Genomic DNA, 21,866 nt, shown 5'->3' on the forward strand with positions numbered 1-21,866 from the left:
ACTACTACTACTACTACTACTACTACTACTACTACTACTACTATTAATACTACTGATACACTTTCCAGATTAGCGACATGATTTATGATTAATATGTTGATGTTCCTACCTGTTATGTTGTTGTTGTTGAATGCTATAGGCTTTGTTACATTAACCATGTGAACCGTAAATGACAATATGAATAGGTACTACTTGTTAATCCTTTAGTTTGATAAAAAAATCCGTTCTATATAGTATCATAACAGTTATGAATAAATCCTTCATGATTGTTGATTAGTGTGCACATGCATGTTTTACGAGACAGATCTCAATTTAAATTGAAATCAAATGCACTAGCGCACCTATGGGGGGGGGCAGTGCAAAGGATGTATTCCTGCCCCCCTTACGAGCTTGAAAGACTTTTTTGCCCCCCCCCCCGGCCGAGCTTGAAGACCTGTATTGCCTCCTCCCCCCCCCCGACGAGCTTGAAGACTTTTTTTTTGCTTGTCAATTTTTTTTCTGGTACGAAATCCTTTATTTGTGATTGAAGGGTCAATTTTTTTTGGCGGACGTTTCTGCCCCCTGTGGAAAATCCTAGGTACGCCACTGATCAAATGTATCTTAATATTGTACAGTTTTATAAGAACATATCGTTGCGCCAGTTTTCATTGTGGGTATTGGAAATTGTACAATTCTTTTCTGAGTTAAAAAAGCACAATCTCTCAAAAACTAATATCTATTCCTACCAGCGTATCTAACTCTTTTTTACTGCAGTATTAAATCTATGACAGGTAAGACAGGTGTTTGAAACTTTCCTAACATTCTTTGTGCGAACAAACTGAATCTCCATACGTATCATTGTATCATGGTTATTGAAAATCTGAATCTTATTATCTAAATCTATATCGCAATACTGACGACCCTTGGGATAGCCTAGGTCCGATAAAGGCCATTTCCCCCTCAACGACATATTTCAATTTGCAATGAGAGATATTCCCCTTTTATTCATGTGCCCTCCATGATAAACATCGGATCGCAAGTATGTTTTGCCCTAAACAAGCATGCACATTTTACAGAGTCCCCCGTGCAAGTCGGGCTTTCATAAATTGAATTCAATTTGTGAATCCAATATTCCATGATTGAATGGGTTTGTTTATAGAGGACGACCGAAGCATGAAAATTTTGTCCGTATGGGGCACTAGCAGAATCCATTTCCGATTGAATTAGCTCCATAGTTCCATTAATACGGACCTTTTATTTCATTTACATATATTCCATTACAGCTACTCCGTCTACTTCAAATATTGCAACCTCGATTCAATCTTGTCCAATTCAATTAATAATTTCACGAACTGACCCTTTTTTAGTTTCCATTAACTTTAAATATTCACATCATACATACACTTTACATTGATTGACATGAATTCTCTAAAATAGACCATGTGAACACGATCCATTGCTCATTTTCGTATCTTTCTTAATTGTGTTTCTTTTAATATCTAAAAAAAGAAGATAGGAAGTAATCCTTTGAATAATATTATTTTTCCCATTTTGAAATATTAATAAGAATTGGATGATTTCTTCAGTTGGATCATCCACCCCTGCCTCGATTTCGACACAAAGTTAAGGTTATGAGACATGGCAATTTCCTGCACCATCGCTTGCACAAACACGCTCACATCACACACGACAAACACCACGATCACAAGAACTCATATATTCCTCACTTTACAATATTCATACAACGTTCCCTACAGGGGCCCATATTCTAGGTTACCCCTGGCAACGGTAGTACCCTTCTCCAAATATCCCATCACTGATTAGACTTCGATGAGTTTCGGCGGGAAAAAGAAGGTCTTATCAGTTTTCGATTTCTGTGTCTGGGGCATTTTGCAGAATGACACATTTAGAATATTTTCTCCTTCTCCTTTACGATTTATACTCGGTCGGAAGAACAGTAACAAAATAATATTTTATTTCTCTTTAAATATGTATCATCTGATATTCGCTTTGTAACAAAAAAAATCACTTGCAAACTGAAATAAGTACTATTAAGGTCTGCGTAAGAATGATGAAGCACCCGAACTAACTACATGTCACACACTGACAATATAGGAGAGCAAGCAAGCAAATACAAAAACAACGATGTCGACGATGACGAGGGTGACAACCTCGACCGGTAGTATCGCATCTACTTTCTATACCTACCCATGCAACATCCAAAGGCTTTTTTTTATTCCGCGTGCCTTCATCCGATCTCTCCAAATCGATACTCGTCAGTTGAGTGAGCGGGTCTACCATGAAATTTCATTACGGACTTCTCTTCAGAGATTTCTAGCAGCGTGATTCTGAAAAGGAGAAGCGAATTTTGTAGAAATGTGTGAATAGTATCGAGTAACGGAGAGAGCTGGATAAAATTCTGCTTACTCCAAAGCTTTTAAAGGGTAATCAAAGAATATGGTAGTCTCACTTTCTAGAAGTTTTTTAAATAATGAAAAAAAAAAATCTTGTAAAACCTATGCTCTTAAACTGCGAAACGGGTTGATGGTAATTTCTGGCCAAAATAATTTTCCTGTAAACACTAAACCATGGTATATAAAAAGACAAATTAGACGGGGAAATTTACAATGTGACTTCCATCCATGAAATTTCACGGGACAAGATTAATCAATTTTTACAACGAAACCTATCATGCCCTATTATTTCTTTGTTGTCAAACTGTGTAGTACATCTCTTTTTTGATTCACTAAAATAAACTTGAACTTAACTTCAAACATAGCTAAACCTTTCAAAGCGTAAAAACAACCGTAATTAAAGTATTCTTTGTAGGTAACAAACAGAAAACTCTCGCAAAAGTGATGCTTAATTCTGTATCTACTAGGTTTTCTGTAACTTTCTCGACAACTAGGCGCAATGTAATTTTCAACATACAGTAATTTTTTTCTTTACCACAACACATCTTTACCATAACCAAGTATTCCTCGTAATTCTTGCGAAAATCAGGTAGGGTCTGACATTGAACGTGAATCAGAGACTCCCTATTTGCTATTTCCAACAGAAATTCACAGGGAAAGTGAATGACCTGTTATGAAGTAGAAGACATATATTTAGAACCGTAATGTAATTAAGAGGCCCCTCACAGCTATTCCTCATGGGTCTTCACATACTCATCGCTGATCTTACGTGAAAATAAAGTATCATGGACACTATCATCATCATCGACAGTAGACAACGTTCTTTTCACTTATTAAAAATTCTCAGTAGTGTCTATTATTTTCCCTCGCCTTTTGCAAGAATAAAAAGGATTCTTTGGCATACTGTGTATATATTGTTGATTTTCTTTATAGGTAATTCTGTTAATATAGAATTTATCATGTTTGACAAAATGAAGCGTCTGAATCGAAAAATAAAAGTTTTCAATATCGGGTTGCTTTTGATTCATTTTGTGAATAGTAGATAGATTAATATATCTGAATGTTTGGTACCTGAAGTAATTATACTAAAATTCAGATGCGGCTTTTTAGTAAGATTTTTGGTCCCTCGAGGAACGGGAAGATCATCTTCCACATCTTCTCCCGAGGTGGGGGGGGGGGCGTGTCAACAATTTCCGCTATCGACGCCAATGCTGAAATTTATTCAGTTACCGAAATGAATTATAATGAATAAGACTTGTATAGCACACTTTCCATCTTTATTTCATTTAAATACCCAAGAAAGTAAATCAATCAACGGAAAACTTAAGGTCTAAAATCAAAACATGTGACAATAAAAAGAAATGGAATGGGTTAAATAATTATGTTTACCTCAGTCATACTTGCTTACGATCATTTAATGTTGGCAATAAAATAAATTGCTTCATATGTGAATCATCATCACAATTCGATATTTCTTTTTATTTGTCTGAAGAGAACTGCCGTGAATGCTTCCAAACTTACCGTGCGAATAAAGGTTATCCCGGGTGACAGCAAAGGAAATAGAAGTTTGCTTATGCGAACATGTTTGTCTTTCAGTCTACTAACTCCATCGTTTATTGATGTATATGTCACACACATACATCACTCATCGCGTAGTATAGCCTCCTTATGATTTACACAGTCACAGCTGAGGTCCATAGATAGCATTAGACTTAAAGTTCTAATATTTCTGAGAATCCAACGTATATACATACTGAACGAAGAATAACTTCGATTATTGCGGTCTCCCAAGATATATGATAAGGGTATTACCTTATTTACGATGATTAATATTTTGGAAGTAGTGCACTGTGTTTGTACCTTAGGCATTAGAAAAATTCAGAGGCACGTTAAGAATAACGGTGTCACGTTTTAAACATGCTTTTGGTTAATGAACGATACTTACCCACTCCTTAGATCAATATCATATGCTATTGATAGACATAGGGAATCATTCTCCGCAAGAAACTTTTAAAAGAATTTCGTATGAATCCATATCAATTTAACGTCATATTTACCACATATTTTTCATTTTTTGAAATAAACTTATAGTTTGGTGAATTGTATAACCACGGCAGTGTTCCAGGTGTCAGGTTGGTTATGTAATTTATGTGCTTGCCATAGTATAGATATGCTTGTAGATTGTCATGCAGCGTCATATGCGTCGAATCATTCAGCTAATAAAAGCGGATGAGTTAATCAAAGGGAATGGAAAGTAGAAATTTTCATGCATAAAGGACGACTACGAGGACGAGGAGTACGATGAGGTGGTGGAGGAGAAGGGAGACGGATTGTGATGACAAGGAAGAGATAATCTGCGTGCTGTCTCATAATCCCCGAAGATACTGACATGATAATTGGATTTCTTGAAAGAGGCGAGGAAGAGTCCGATAGTGGGCATGTCGGGAGAGGTGAATGCGTGATAGTTTCAAGGAAGGAATGAAGGATCAAGAAGATGAAGATGGAAAGGAGAACAAGAAGGAGGAAGAGGAGAAGAGGAGGAGGAGGAAGAAGGAGATCAAGGCTAAGAAAAAGAAAAAGAGAGGGAAGGAAGATTTTTATTAAAGGGAAATTCTGAATAACTGAATAACATCGTGCATGATTACGAACAATCCACTAAAGAAGTTAGAAAGAGGAACTTCCTAGAATCGGCTATTGGGTACCCTGGATTCGCCTCCATGATTAACCCTAAATTTTATGAAATGTAGCTACCTAGATCCATGTTGAACTGTGACATTACAACATGGGATCCACGTCTTGCTAGGAGCTAATTGGAAACGAACTGTCTTTCATCTCTTTATCCATAAGATTTATAGGAGAGAACTTCATTACTGAAGCAATTTTTCTTTCATAAAGATTGACCTTTTTCATGTTTAAGCATGCTGCGATTTCATTTTAAAGAAAGATGTGGAGTGAGTTTAACGTCGAGTCTTGGCTGTGATAATCATTGACATCTCTTATAAGCTACAGGAGTCCATGAATATGATTGATTCAGAGCATCGTGTAAGTAAAATTACTGAGTCAGACATTTACTTCACACAATGCTCCCTGCAGTATCATGGATATAAAGAAAAGGATGAATATTTATGGAAGCTTTAAAGTACCGAACTGATGTTCAGGTAATCATCTCATTTTGTCTACATCCATTTAAAAAGATGATGATACGGAAAATCTTTGATTTTGTCCTGTTTATGTCCTGAAAAACATGGCGAGATCTCAGATCTTGTAATCTGGCAAGAGTTTCATAAAACGACTTGTCTGACGTTTTATCCCACGATCCTGTTATAGTAACATTGCTTCTCAGTCAATCAAAATCAAGGAAAGTTGTCAGAATTGACAACTTGTCAGGTGAAAAAAATGTTGATGAGACGCTCCCCTGTTCATCTCTCCCACGCGATGTAGACTTGACGAGATCATGGCATCTGATCATCTCTTTTACAGGATGCAGACATGAAGAGATCCGAGATCATGGCATCTGACCATATTTTTTTATTTATTTATTTATTCATGTTTTATTTATAACAAATGATAAAATGAGGTGGAGGGTAGTTCGGTTCAGTTATAAAACTGCTTTACAACGAAGCCCTCCGCCTTTACAAACATAAAATAGAACATAAACATGATAATATATATAAATAAATACAAGTGAAAATTAACAGAAAAAGTTATAATCTATGAAATAAACAAAAAAGAAAACAAATAAACAAAAAAGAAAGAATACTAGAAGATACTTTGTTATAATAAATGTTTGGCCAATAGGTAACCTCGTTTAAAAGAATTTGTAGAATTGGTGGATTGAACTGAAAATGGGAGTTTATTAAATAGGGAGCTTGCTTTATAAGAGAATGAAATCTTTTACAGGATGCAAACATGATGAGATCCAAGATCATGGCATCTGATCATCTCTCCCACAGGATGTTAGACATAACTAGATGTGTGATCTTATCATCTAAGCATCTCGTTTACATGATGTAAATAGATATGACGAGATCCGAGATCTCATTATCGGATCACTTTTTCTTATAATCTGATTCTTTAAATACCTCACTAAAATAATTCATATCATGATTATAATCTACTTATAGATGGTTCAAAAGATCGAAGACCATAAGACATTCTGCTTAATAGTGATTTATATTCCCATTTTAAGTAATTCATCAACAAAATAACGTAATGAATAAAATATCCTTCGCTAAATACATTCCTTGTAAAAAGCAAACTGGAAGTTATTTCCTCCTGTAATAACATTAATCCCTTTTTTCGTATCACTTGGCAGAATCGAACCTTTTGATATCTATGCTCATTATGTTGAGTATTCATGTCATCTAACCATGTAGAGAGTCATGTGTGCTCACAAGGAAATGGCAAGAATATCCACAAAGTCTGCAAATCTTCGAATGAATACAAATGATCAAGCGTCCTGTAATATTTTCTACCCTCGGCCAATTTTTTTCTAGTATATGCCACGTTGATTCATTCCTCTAAGAGGTCTTCAAGTGAGAAAGCTTTCAGCACCTTTTGAAAAGAGAATTGCCTTTGCATGGCCTTTAATGGCGGAGTGAAGTGCCGAACTATTACAAAGATGAAGGTATTCTGGAAAAAGGGTTTTTGTTTTATATTTTGCTTTCGCAGTATAGGACCTATGATATTAAAGATCCACTTTTCCAAAAAGGAAATTATAAAAAAAGGTAAGGGGTGAAATTAAAAGAGAATCTCTTGCGTACTCAGGAGAAAATTTCCATGGGTTCAATAGCTTTTTAATTTATTTGTCTCAGGGCACGAACACATCTAACAGTCAATATCTCATTACTTTGATAAAACTAAATGAAAGAGCGATAATGATGTTTTGAGAACTATGCCTTTTTAACCAGTTTTAAAAATTTATTTTGGAACCAATAATAAAAACAAAAATTATATCTCATGAACCGCATTCATTCCAAAAGAGAAATATCTTGATAGGTCATATTGCCTTACTCCAGCTCCAAATCCATGACGATATAATCATCATCAAATGTCTCAATGTCAACAAAGTTACGGGTTTTCCGTTGGCTAAAAGAAAATAAATTCCAAGCCCTAAATAATAATGAATACTCGTGTAACCCCCCTAAAAAAGTTGGACTTTCCCCTCGCCCCGGGCTCTGTTCCCTCTTATTGTTTGAAGAGTATGTTTGAACACCAATAAATGTAAGTAGCTCGTACAGCTCTTAGCGTCCAAAAACTGATGCATTACGATAAATTAGTGTGGGGGATGTGGAAAACATCTCAAACCTCGATGCAAATTGAAAACCTTGCGGGTTTTGATGCAGGCTTCCATGGTTATATCAGAAACCTAGAGCAATGAATTTTATATCAAAAAGACGCAATTGTCTGTTAATTCAGACTGTTAATTGTTAAACCAAGTCATGGTCAATTAGAGAACATTTCAGACTGTCGAAAGAACAAAAAATCAGAGACAAAAAACTTATTGAAGGTCCCACATATCGGACGGACGTACAAATTTTATGGAATTGCCCAAACCCTCGTTTGTAAGGCTTTGAAAAATATGCCTGAACATAAATTATTTCATGGTCATTTGATGCACAAAAGCCTGCAGTATTCAACAAATTCCCCTGTTCCTGGTTTACGACAGATTAACCATTCTATCCCATTCCTTACGAGGCATTTCCAGGTCATATAACGATCATATATTCGCCCCATATTCGTTATGAATTGGCCATTAAGGGATGAAAAGTACACCATGATGAAACCAAATAGGGAACGATAGTGTAATGCCCTCATTTAACTGGCGCGCTTTTCCCATGTGTATCAGATCATATCTTGTACGGACATAACCAACCTGTCCAGATTGTATTCTTACCTGAAATAACACATCAAAACAGACTCAGCTTCGTCAAATAGTACCCACCTGTATGCATCGTATCACATGTAAACGAGAATGATAACTACATGTAGTTCATAAACCTTGGAAATGATATACATGTCGACATACGGTGCACAAGGGAATGCAAGCATTCCAATATATTAAGGCTATGGCAGTATGTTTGGCACACAGGCATGCGCGGGAAATTACTGCTGTGTAACTTAGTCCGATGAGGTTCTCGTGGGTAATTTCCCGGGGCGCTAGGTCATGACGATCAGTTAGAAACCACAACGTTTAGGTCATGTGATCGCTTTCATAAAAATTGACACCCCAGGTTAGAAATGAATTATTACTGGTGGTCAGGGTGTGATAAACGTTGCGAGATTATATCTCCATCTTCTATTTCTCCTCAGCTCATAAAAGCGACTATTGTATTATTGATAAGTACATTTACACCTTGTTATCAGCTTAAATAAGAGGCTCAAATTGTACTGTCGCCGGCCATGCTTTCTACAAATGGCATCATGTAAATTGATTCATTGATTATATTTGCCACGTCAAATATATAGTCTATGGATTTCATTCAACAGAGTAGGCCAATATAATATTCGAAATATAATTGTTTCACAAATGCTGTAAACTTTGAGAAAAATTTAATGGTGATTTGCACTTCAAGCATTTACAGTGACCATGATATATTTATTTTTTGCCATATCATTTCTAATACAGAATTTTTTAATATTTTCTATATTGTAAAGCACTTTTCTCTCATAAAAAGCGCTATATAAGAATAAGTTATGATCATTATTAAGTTTTACATAATCCCTCTTGATGCTGAGTGGAAACGTTCATTAAAGGAAACGTTGGACTATCTTCAGATCTACCGTAGATTGTAAACGAAGCATATTAGAATCTTGTAGCCTCTACTCCGCTTCGCACCATCAATGTGACCGCCCAGCTAAGATCGCAAGCTTCATAATACCTTGCCAAATTAAGACCTATCGTATTTAATGTAACATAGTCTTGAGAGAGTGAAATGATTTAAAACTTCGCAACAGAATGGAACATGAAGAAAGGGAATGGAGATATAATAATGCATTCAACAAAATAATGAGAATGTAGTTATTTTTCTGATCACTGCTAGATGTCAATATTGAAAGCGTGCCAGAAATACCCAGGACAACACGCACGCCATCTTCAGCATTTCAAGAGAAAAGCACGAATTTTGAGGGAAAAGTTTACATTCATCAATTAATATCCCCTCTTCTGGGAATATTGATATTAGTTCGGAAAAGCCTCATTCGGCTTAAGTGGAAGTGGGATGCAGTGGAAAATATTATTGTCCCTTGATTCACATACGATTTTATGCAGACGGGCTTTCTAGTAATGACACGTAATTTGTTTTATAATTGCACATCAGGCGGATATATAGGTGTCTACAATTTCCCTTGAGTCTTGTTTTCTATTGCTGATATGCTCATGGGTACAATGTTACAAAGTTATTAACTTGAATAGTCACTTCGAGATATGAGTGAGTAGTTTATAATTTAGATATTTCCTGGGATTCAGTCGCTTTTCTGACATTATTATCACTCAATGTCACAATTACATAAGACATTGAAAAAGGGGTTTACTATACACATGTATTTACAACATTAACATCAGTTGCGGAAAAAGGGATTCTAGATGCAATTTATTTCAACAGTTCTTGCATCACCCACAAAAAAAACATCGAAGCTTGGGTTAGCTTGCAGATCCAAGATGTTAGTATATACCGTGGTCCACAATTTTGTTCTCGACCTGTCGATATTATAATTGTTTTTTCATAGATACTTTACAGAGATTCCAGGTCATTGGCGGTACTCCTAAATATCTGAATGAAAATTGAATAAGATTCATCATGAATAAAGAGTGAAATTGGAGTCATCTTCATGCATCGCTCATTTTAATTCAACCTTTTCACCGTTAAAACCTCTACCATTTGCTTCTCAAACATCTCCAGCATTAAGGTCCTACTTCATGAAAATACCTGGAATAGAACAAGCGCTCACTTGAAAGCTTTCTCGTTAATTAGATAACCGAATTACAATGCATACGGTCCAATATACTAGCTGGGGATAAAGATACGGAATGGCTCTTTCCATGTGGAGTATTAGAAGTATTGTGCTGTATCAGGCATTCGCCCCCTCTTCTCTATTTCTTGGGTTTTTTTCTAATTTTTCACATTTTCTCCCCCTCCCCATCTCTCTTTCTCACAATCTCAATTTCTGCTTCTTAATTTCCATCCTATATTTTACTCTTTCTTTCTCTCTCGACAAACGGATACGCATTTACAGCCTCTAATGCAAACCATTACATTAACACCTAAACCTTCACACCCCTGCAAAAAAGCTGTCAGGTGTTAAATATAAAAGCACACACCCGTCACCCTCACGCAGAAATTACAGGCGCATTACCTTTGCACATGCGACTCTGTCACACTCTTTCTTTTTATTGGTTGTTGAATATACCCTTCTACTCGATCGGGATGCGTAACCCATATATCAGAAAGCGTGCGTGTGTGTATCTAGCAGGGAACACGATTGTGCGTTGCCGCAATCGTAATTGAAAACGTCAATTGACTTCCAAGGGATACTTGCAATATGTCACAATCATTAATGAGTGTTCAACTTCGAAACCGCCTCTAATTGAAAATGTAAATACGCACCTGCTTGTGTAATAACACAGTTGTTTCTCATGACAGCTAATTGTCCGGATGCGAATTAAAGGTACTGTTTTAACGTGTGAAGTCCGAAACATCTCAACATCTCGTACCTCAGAATACATTGTGATAGATTATTCTCTGAAAGTTGTAATATGATGATTAGAGCAAAATCAATGTACATCAGACATGTGATTTACAGATTAAATAATAAAAAAAAAAACAAGATGCATCATGTATCATTCCATTTCTTTTTATAAAATGATCTCGGTAGAGCGTTTTACGGATATAACGGAGTTGTACATGGGATTTCTGTTCCAGCTTGTAACAAACATTTGAGAGAGAATATTCACTTCTTGTACTTTTATTCATTTTAAAGTGCATGCAATGTGGGGACGCACTGTTTATTCTCTCGTCTATCTAGCGATGCTAGCGAAATCCAATATATTCTTTGGTTTCTAGTACTTAGTTAGAAGACTAAACTTCATGGCAATCAGGGATATAGCTCCTAACATTTCTGAAGATTATCTCTCCTGATTCACTTTCTTGTTTGTCAGTTTCGTTTTTGTATCTCTTCTTAATTATGTGTCGAGAAATGGCGATCGATTCCAATGTCGGTAATGCGCCTTGCCGAAGAGGGTCTGCAGTCCGACATCACCATGTTATCTTTTCAATTAAAGAAGAGGCACTCATAACAGGAGTGTGAGCTCTCTTGTCATCGAGTTAAGATGATGACTAGAACCGATGGCATTGGAGATTGTAAACGTTGGGCCGGGGAAGGAGGGGGGGGGGGGGCAATGAGGAACTTACATGGAGGGAATTTCAAGAGGAGAAAAGGAATAGACTGATATCATATTATGTTAGCAAAAAAATCTTCCTTCAGTGTACAAAGTTTGACAAATAATAATAACGTAATTGGCATATAATAAAAAAGTGAAAGAGGCGTCCAGTTAAGAAAGTGAAATGGAAGAGTGGTGGTAAAACAATGATTCAAAGTAGTATACTCATTTAAATGATTCCATTATTTTCAAAAGTTTAACTAAAACGATGACGCAATGTTTCTGCTTTGTAATAACAGTATAGACGGTGTAGGAGATAAGCCAAAACGTAACAAGTTTCTGGTAGAGATTACGTAGATGGGGATAACAAGAGAAATGTGTGTACTTATGAATACTTATGAACAACGAATCGGATCAACATGAAGAATGGTCCACTTTATACATAGGCAAGATTGTGATATAAAAGAAAACCATTACCACAGTTGACATTAAATAAAAAGCCAGAACAGTGGGCAGGAAATTTCAAAATACATGCGTAGGGATACAAGAGTTGTGCCATGGGATAAACAGAATAGGTATCACACCATTCTGAAAAAAGGATGAGACAAAATGACTTGCATGATGTATTCGAAGTGATATAAACACAAGAATGAGTAAAGTATTTAAAGTGGCAATAAGGCATTGACTATTTACCTCAAAAAAGCCTTCTAACCAGCCCCTGTATGTGATGCAGCATGTATGTATGTAAGGATGCGTGTGTGTGTACGTGTGTATGTGTGTACTTGCTTGATGTCAGGATGTGACCCACCCCCATAGAAAACACAATAACGATAATAACAGCGACAACAAACACAAAAAGGATCCACAGAGTTAATCAAGGCTGTAATTAAAGATACTTTTCAAATTTCTGTCAAAAATACAACACCCTTATAAATTAAACATAAAAATATTACTTGTTTCTGTTTGGATTTGGAAAATTGTAAATTAATTTTGCTAATTCGTTAACATAAACCGAAATTCAATAAATTACCTCAATCTAACGACATCAGGTGTTGTATCAGCCGAAGGATGAAATTAATTTGAGCACAAAACACGAGGGCCCGTCTTGCAAGGCAATAAATCGATATACATCAGTGGGGGAAACATATCGTGGATGGATTAAGTAAATATTCGCTTGCGACGTAATTCTGTAATATTCGTAGTTGCAAAGACCAAGACACCTCAATATATAGATTGAGAGCCTACCAATGGAACGAAATCGGGAAATAAAGGGAGACCGAACTGGCAAACGATATTATATTTCAGTGCTGTTAATAGCTAGACTTAACAAATATACTTTTTGCGATAACTATTGCTACTTGCTAACATTATTATCATTTATTTGTGTTATTAATGAATTGAGTGCGTTATCATTCAAATGTTTTTTTATCTATTATTATTATACAAAATTACAGTGCATAGAATGTTTTCATTATGGGTTAGGAACCTGGACAGATTGGAGCAGTTGAGAACTTGAGGTGTTGCTTAACCAGGCTGTTGGTCCACATTGTCTTTGATATCAACGTATCAAAACATTTGATAACTTTTTGATAACTTTGTCTGTATCACTCGAATATTAGTACTTAGAAAAAATTAAGTTGCAAAACTGTGCTTTTTTAATGTATTTTTTTTTCATTTAAAAAGCTGCTGATATTCAAACCAGTTAGCTACTGAATTATGCAATAGAACAACACAAAGGAGTTTTACAGAGATCATCCGGTCGCAGCAGGGCAATAGTGTCTCTTCTCTTGTATGTGCAGGTGTATTTTGGGAGAGGGTGTGTGTGTGCGGATAATAATAATAATAAAATTTTTGTATAGCGCAAAATACATAAGCAAAGTTGCTAAGCGCTTTTCACAAAAGGAGTGGAGATGGAGGGGAGAGCACTGGATTCTTACATTAATTGTTTACAGAATGGTGAATAAATGTGTTTTCAAGCTATTTCTAAGCTTTTCGTAAGGTTGTTTATTTCTAATTTGTGTTCATATTGATTTTTATTTCCTTCCTTTAACAATTGTTTTCATGCATTTTATTCTTAGAAAATACATAAATATTATCAATCTTCCCTCGCAATGATCAACAGCATATACAATGAATGGCTATATAACTCGACAATCTCCATTTTGAATTCACGTTGTTGAATCATGTCATATAAGACATGCAAGGCCCGCGGAAGAGGTAATAGAGGAATATCTTTTGGGTCCATCTACAAATTTCCACCTGTCCTCTTCTCTGAATGAGATGGATTGGTAGTTAGGCACGTAGATAGAAGACAAACAAGAGCTGTAGCTAGAAAATGGCGGATCACAGAATTTATGGTGGAAGAGAAGGGAACAGGCCTCGGGCATTGGGTTGGGAATTATATCACACATGCATACATGCTTGTGGGAGGTTAGATATTTGATAGGGAGGAGGCGGCAAGGACATATAATGGCATAATATTGAAAGTTATTTTGCTGGAGTCGATGATGGGGGTGTGCTTCACGCTTTGCGTATTGGTTCCTCCATTAACAAATCGTAAACATGAAAAAAGATATAGTGAATCTATTTGAATAAATTTGAAATGGGTAAGATTTGAAATAAAAAACCTTCCTTTTTATGAGGCCGCCTGTCGCACACAAGAAACAACAAAACAATGGAAATAATGGAAGCATCCAACACGCCAACGCAGATTATATCACATGATCGCTGGCTAATATTTTAAAATTAAATCATGCCCGAAAAAATACAGTAGCCGAGTGTTAACTTGTTCGTATGTTGCAAAGCACTACGCAGGGGTATGTTGTGAAATGCAAAGGAACAGAAATGTATGGACGTAGTTTTTTTTCCTCCTCGAAAATCTAATATTCACGTATGCTGCACCTGCTCTGTCTATTGATGTCGAGTGTTGTCAGTAGAGCAGAAAAGATTTAAAGGAATGGATCAACCTGTTTGCTCATGAACTTTCTCCGAATCCATTTTCATAATTGCCAAGTGTGTTACTTGATTTTAGTTTGTGATATGGTTTAAGTATAAATGTATATACTTGGTGGATTTAAAATACCACTAAACCATGTCACAAACTCAATAAACTAAGACAATGGACAAATTTGATCACGAATTCGGATATTTTTACTTGCATTTAATTTCATGCATGAGGAATAATTATTAGTTTTCATCGGAAAAAAAAATCACTCCTGGAATTGCCGCCCATGGATGCTAAAGCAATCAAATATCAATGTCTATAAAGAGATAGTGGAAATTAATTTTGGGGGTCAAATTTTTCAAACTAATATAAATCAGCATAGCATAATTTATACAAATTTAGAGTTTCCCTCTCTTTTCCTCTATCTGCAGGTTGCTGTGCTTCATCCTCAGAAGAACGTCTCCGAGAGCATCTCTTCCCACCAGACTACAACCAATGGGCTCTTCCAAATAAAAATGCTTCTGATGTTCTCTTCATTTGGTTCGGGCTTGCCATCTCTCAAATAGTAGATGTGGTGAGTAGTTGTTTAAAACTATGATTTCACCAGGAACAATAGACGTGAAAGGGAAGATTTCATTAAACCAAACAACCCAACACGATCACTGGAAAATGCAACTAGAAAGATACAACAATATCGAGTAACAAACTTCAGAACTCCGTGAAGAAGAAAAGGGTAATATTTGTTATTCCATGGACCTTCTAGTAGGTCCATGGTTATTCTAATGGGATGGCACATTGGTAGGTCAATTTCAAAAGGTATGCATATAATGTTTGATTTCGTATTCAGTGGTCTTGTACTACCCTAATCTAAATTTATCCTTGAAGCGAAACGACTTCCCAAAACATCTGAACATGTTAATTTTGCCCGGTTTCCCGTGTACATGGTGAATATATCACGGTCGCGATATCAACTCATAATTTTGTATTGTAGGCCTTCGTCACACCATAAAAAAACAGTCTGGATTGTTTGAAAGTACCACTAGTTCTGATCTTTTGTATTTTTATGCAAAAGTAAATTGGATGTCAAAAATTCTACTATATTATGATAGTGATTTTATTTTACAGTGAATTGCCATCCATAATCTTATTTGTTACCATGGTCAAATTCATCTCACAGAATTTTTATTGTATGTCCTTGAAAATAACGACCATATTATTCATTCTTTTCACACACGATAATTGATTTTTCCTTTTTCAACAGGATGAGAAAAAACAGGTTTTAACATCCAAGGTTTGGATGAAACAAGTAAGTAAAAGACGTTTAACCAAATAGAATACAGTAACTAAACATATTGTGTGAATGCTATAAGTGGGTGGGGGGGGGGGGGAATGAAAAACTCACAAACCTGTTTACTTTATCAGTTCATAAACCATCTTCAATTTGTAACATGACAATGATAAAGATATCATCGATTAATGAGCCAATGTGATATCATTTCTTAGTCCGAACCATCGTCAATATTCGCCGGATAATTTTTTTGAAAAGGTTTTTAATCTCTTTCACCCACTTCCGTCGGATTCTTTGTAGAACAATGCACCTCAGTTTAGGAGACAAAATTATGAACATGAATAATAAAAATACTTTAACATTGATCTATTTCGAAGTAGATGAACTTTTATACCTATGCTGACCTTAGATGATTTACATCCTCAGTAAACAGAACATAATTCTGTTTAAGATCTTGCCTTCACGTGATGATTGTGTTCTACCAAATTTGTACATAAATCCATGATGCCATTGAATACATTTTTCCAATCTTTGTAAACATTACAATATCTTCTTCTTTTAATGTCATCAACTGGTATTTTAGGCCATCGCTTCCTCTGCAGTAAATCTATTTACATTAGTATACCTAGGAATACAGTCACATTTCATTCACACACACCCTTACATATACACCCATACACACGATAAAAAGAAATAGTTCCATACCATTTAGATGATATGAAATATGATTAATTAAAACAAAGGTTAATTCAATAGGCTTAACCACTTGGTGAATAAAAATATGTAATTCGTGACTCATTAATTGAATATTGGAAGTTGCATAAGAAATAATAGGATTGTGTCACAGTTTTTGTTTGATTAATGTTTGTGTGTGAAGTTAAACATACATCTGTAACAAAATTTCTTCTTACTCGTCTCTTACAGCTACTTATTATTTAAGAATTATATATGACTGAAGGTTTCAAGGCTATAGTCATACCTGACGAAGAAATAAATATATTTGTTTGCAGATGTGGCATGATTATCATTTCACATGGGATCCAGCAGACTTTGGTAACATCACTAACATCAAGGTCCCAAGCCCTCAAATATGGATTCCAGATATCATGATATATAACAAGTAAGTAAAAACACTGCTAACAGACTCTAAGGAGACCTCAAGTTCTATTCTTTATAAATCACATTGTCTCCTGCACCCAATATGTGACTGAGTGATAGGAAACAAAATTATTGTCACATTGTGTATGTGTTACTGAGTAATTACGGGCATGTTAAGAAACATTCATTGTCTCTATCCAGATGAACAGGGGAGTGTTATGTCAACATGTGACACTTGACTCTCTTTGTAAATTGATTTAGACCGGGAGGCACATGTTTCTGTCTGTTACCATGGTAATATTAAGCCTTTTGTTGATAAAATAGCTCACTGAAAGTAACGCTCTCATTGGCGCGAACCTATGCATCAATTCGTAACTTCCCCTCTGTACTTGGACTGCAGGCACACTCCAAGCATGCCAAAGCGTACAGCTATAGTCTGATACCTAATGATTCGCAGAATATGCATACCCAGAGACATTGGATTTAACAAGTGTTTCACAGACTTCCAGCTCCGCCCGGTCTACTTTCATTATGACAAATCACATGACATGGTCTTAAGGCTTGTCAGCCGTTCTCCGATTCATGATTACCTCTTATGTCAAATTAGTCACAGAGTGTTAATTGGAAAGTGGTGTGTGATCTGGGCTAGGCGGTCTTGTTTGAAAATCGAGCGAGACCTTGGTTCCTAACCCTTTCTAAAAGAACCGCTCATTGAGCTTTGAAAGTACATGTTAAAAAAATACGTGTCAGAAAGAAATAAAACCAAGATTAAAAATATATAAGGTTTTAAGTTCCCCTTGGTCACAAAATTTTCTTTACAATTCCATTGTAGATATGTTTCTTTGCTGAGGGGTTGGGATTTTTATTTATAAATTGTAGTTTCAAATGAATATGTTCTCATAATAAGCAAACATTAAATGCTTTTCATTTTCTCCTTTTCCTAGCGCAAATGGGACGTATGATATGAAATCTCATGCATGGGCGAACATATATTTCAACGGAACAGTGTTTTGGTTCCCTCCTGCTGTTTACAAGAGTGCATGTAAGATCGACGTCCAGTACTTCCCCTTCGACGAGCAGAAGTGCGTGATGAAGTTTGGTTCCTGGTCTTATGACCATCATAAGATAGATCTCATCCCTGTCAGCGAGAGCGCAGAGAAGAAAGATTATTGGGAGAATGGAGAATGGACGATTGTTCAATCTCCTGCGGAGAGACACGCTGTCAAATATCCATGTTGCGAGGACATCTACGTTGATGTGACATATTATTTTGTCTTAAGAAGGAAACCTCTGTTTTACTTTGCTTACTTACTGCTCCCTTGTGGAATTATTTCATTTAATACGGTGCTTGTGTTCTACCTCCCGCCAGACATCACGGGTAAGATGTCCCTTTGTACCTCTGTCCTTCTCTCCATGGTATGGTTCCTCCTCCTCGTCACACAGTGCATACCTTCCAATGCTAATAGCTTCCCTCTCATTGTCAAGTATCTCCTCTTCACCATGACCATCGTAGCTTCCTCAATCGTTCTTACCGTCTTCGTCCTCAACATACGACATCGGTCGCCGTACACGCACATCATGCCACAGTGGGTCAGGACGGTCTTCGTTGACTTGTTACCAAGGTTTGTTGGATTGCAGCGTCCAAATCAGAAGAGGAAAAGAGAATTGCACCATAGCGTGAACCTCTCTGGACGCGACTCGATAGCTGCCTGTAATCACATCGACGCCATGATGACGGAGACTTCTTCACATTCCTCCGAAGCGGACAACGACTTAATGCAAGGTATTGGTATAGTAACACTACAGGTTACAAAAAGTTGGCGCGTATGTTGTATAATCTGAAGACAAGCACTAATGCCCGCATTAAAGCGGTTACGCAGATTTCTCTTGGTAAAGATTGTACGATTTGGTGATCTATTCCAACGTGCTTGTCAAGAAAAGGCACGCTTTTGGCAATATTCGGTGTGTTAATTAAGAAGATTTTTTTTAAAGTAATGCGCCACATGTCATGATAACTTTACAATTTAACTGGACAAGAACGAAATAATGAAATTGCAGCCTTGCAGCATAGAGCAATTTACCACTATAGGCCTATATATTCTGGTATTATATTTTTGTCATGGTTTTAACGAGCAACGCGAAATTTATTTTAGATTGCTGTGTACGTATATGCCAAATGTCCTTGACTTATGACGCTATACACTCTTTTTTTGTTTCTATAATAGCCCACCTATCACATCAATCATCCCACAACTACAGTGTAGAGAAGAACTCAAGACCCAAGGAAAATAACGCCAAGATGAACGCTGGCAACATGAATCCTGCCGTCGAGCCACTCCTCAACTGTATGCTGGCTCAAAAGAATATGAAAGCAGAACGTTTCTTTACACCGTTCAACGAAAAGAACAACGCTATTCCCCATTACATCATCCCCGATGAGTTAACGCAGAACACGCACAGTGGACATGGTCACAGTCATGTGGAGAACAATATTCGGTCAAGTAGTCATACCCCTACTAGCAAGAAGCGGCCACGACCACTACTCCAAGAGGAGCCACCACTCCAGTACATGGTGGCTCAGCAAACAGTAGAAGACATCATGTACCTCACATCACGTAGTATTAACAATGAATATGCAACTAAGGTGAGTCTAAATTAAATTTGCTTTTCTCCCACCCCTCTATTATACAATTCGTGACACAGTACCGATCTAAACGCCCGGGAGGGGGGGGGGGGGCAATTACATTGACGAGTGGATACCATGCGCGACCAAAAAACACGTAAAAAGGATGTCATTTTCAAGAAAGGGCACGTTACGTACGTAACGTGATAAGGGTGTCAAAAGCACAAAAATATTGAAAAAAGGTATCTATTTCGCTCGGAAAAATATACGTGTTTAGGGTCAAATATGCGGGGATGATAAAACAAAAATCAAAATGTTTTATAAAGGATGTCCTTTTTGCCCCAACACTACGTGTTTAGAGTCCGATTTGCGCGAGGTGTGGAAGGTGGGGCCAAAATAATGGTGTCTGAAGGTAAAACCGACGACCGACGGACGCGTGACATAACAACAAAATATCTCTGTACTTGTTTAGGGGATCATTTCAGGGAATACTTGCTATAGGTATCGTTTTGTTTCCAATACTTGTTAAGGGGTGCATTTTCAGAATATGGAATACATCGCTGTACTTGTTTAGGGGCTCAGTTCTGGGAATATTTGCCAATAGTATTTGTTTCCAATACTTGTTAAGGGTAGGGTTTCACGCGCCAATACTTGTTAAGGGGTGCATTTTCAGAATATGGAAAATACGTGTTTAGGGTGCTTTTCAAGACCCCGTGGTCTTCTCTATGTTCTCACTTTCTTCTTTTTTTACTTGGCATAAGTCGTAATTCAACAAAGGAGTCATACCTGAGAACCGTTGTTTTTTTTTTATAAACTCTCAATTGCTCCATTACTGAGTAAAAAAAAATCCGTTAAAATGTCTGCTATTTAAAGATTAAACATTATTTTCTTAATTATATTACATTCTTTCTCCAATTTATGCAGGCAAGAGAAGAATGGAAGATCGTTGCAATGGTGATCGACAGAATATTTCTTATCATATATTTGTGTGCTGTTTTCATCGGGACATTATCCATAGTACTCGAAGCACCACTTGCAAGGGATTTTTTCATGGACATTTTGTTCCGAAATGGGACGACATTTAGCGAGGACAGTGCGGAAATGAACGAAGCGTGTAGTACTTACTTCCCGATGTAGGACAAATTTACCGAACGTAAGGTAATCGCGTTCTTTCAGCAACCTTTTCGGAGGTACTCTCCACCAGGAACAGTGCGGGGATCCAATCCTGTGTATTTTAAAAGACTACGTAGAGGTACTAAAAGGGTACTTTCGAGGAGAAAGGAATATTGCGGTTAAGAAGACCAAGGAGAAACTGGAAATTATTATTGATATAATAGCAGGTGTTCCCGACAACTAATATGAACGAGTTTCGTTTTTCCTTCCTAACTTTTATACTCAGTGTGAAAAATATTTATAAAAAATCCGGAGTGGTGTTGAAGATTTTAATAATATAGGCCTACATGTACAGATATAAAATGCTGATATTTTTTCCCCCCATTGTTGCATGTGCGATGCGAATACTCACAAGAATGTGATATACAGTATAAGCAGAATGGTCTAACTTGAGGAGAATGGCTGTAAATTTCCTGCCATGTAATCAAGAAATAGAATATGTTACCAGCAAGATTCCGCGGCTTGTAAAATTAATTTGACAACTTCAGCTACAAGGTCGTGAAATTAGATGAATGTTTATGTGGACATTTTCCATCTCGGGGAAAGAAAAAAAAATAGGCAAGATACATCTGAACCGACCTCATGAAAAAAGAGAAATGGGGGAAAAGGTGAGGGTGGTGATCGAGACAGATGGAGAAAAAGAATATGTATGCAAGGGTGCGTGTGAACTATGAAAGAAAAGGGTGTGTGCGTGAAAGATCAGGGGGCCGTTGCAGAAAGTGTTGCAATCAATCGCAACTCTAAAAATCACGCGCAACTTGATTTTCAACCAATCAACAGCGCGCATTTGGGACTTGCGATTGATTTTTTGACTTGCGTTTAAACGCAACTCTTTCTGCAACGGGCCCCAGGACTCCGCAACACAAAGGTTTGAGATGGATTGCAAATACGAAAGAACCGCACTGATTGGTCCCTGGTAAGTATACCAAACCAAATGCGCGGTAGCGCATGTATTATTGATATTGATT

The 21,866-nt window shown here is 36.7% G+C and overlaps 1 protein-coding gene across 1 annotated transcript in view; it reads left to right on the forward strand.

Moving 5' to 3' along the window:
• Positions 1-21,603, forward strand: part of LOC121406983 (neuronal acetylcholine receptor subunit alpha-2-like) — a 52,100-nt gene extending 30,497 nt beyond the window's left edge. The window contains exons 2-7 of the mRNA XM_041597856.1: positions 15,148-15,290; positions 15,978-16,022; positions 17,015-17,124; positions 18,047-18,885; positions 19,328-19,746; positions 20,650-21,603. Of these exons, the coding sequence (XP_041453790.1) occupies positions 15,148-15,290; positions 15,978-16,022; positions 17,015-17,124; positions 18,047-18,885; positions 19,328-19,746; positions 20,650-20,862 (1,769 nt within the window). The 3' untranslated portion in view covers positions 20,863-21,603. The remainder of the gene's footprint in view (positions 1-15,147; positions 15,291-15,977; positions 16,023-17,014; positions 17,125-18,046; positions 18,886-19,327; positions 19,747-20,649) is intronic.
• The last annotated feature ends 263 nt before the right edge of the window (positions 21,604-21,866 follow it).

Source organism: Lytechinus variegatus, chromosome 2, assembly GCF_018143015.1.
Source record: "Lytechinus variegatus isolate NC3 chromosome 2, Lvar_3.0, whole genome shotgun sequence".
Classification (NCBI taxonomy): Eukaryota; Metazoa; Echinodermata; class Echinoidea; order Temnopleuroida; family Toxopneustidae; genus Lytechinus; species Lytechinus variegatus.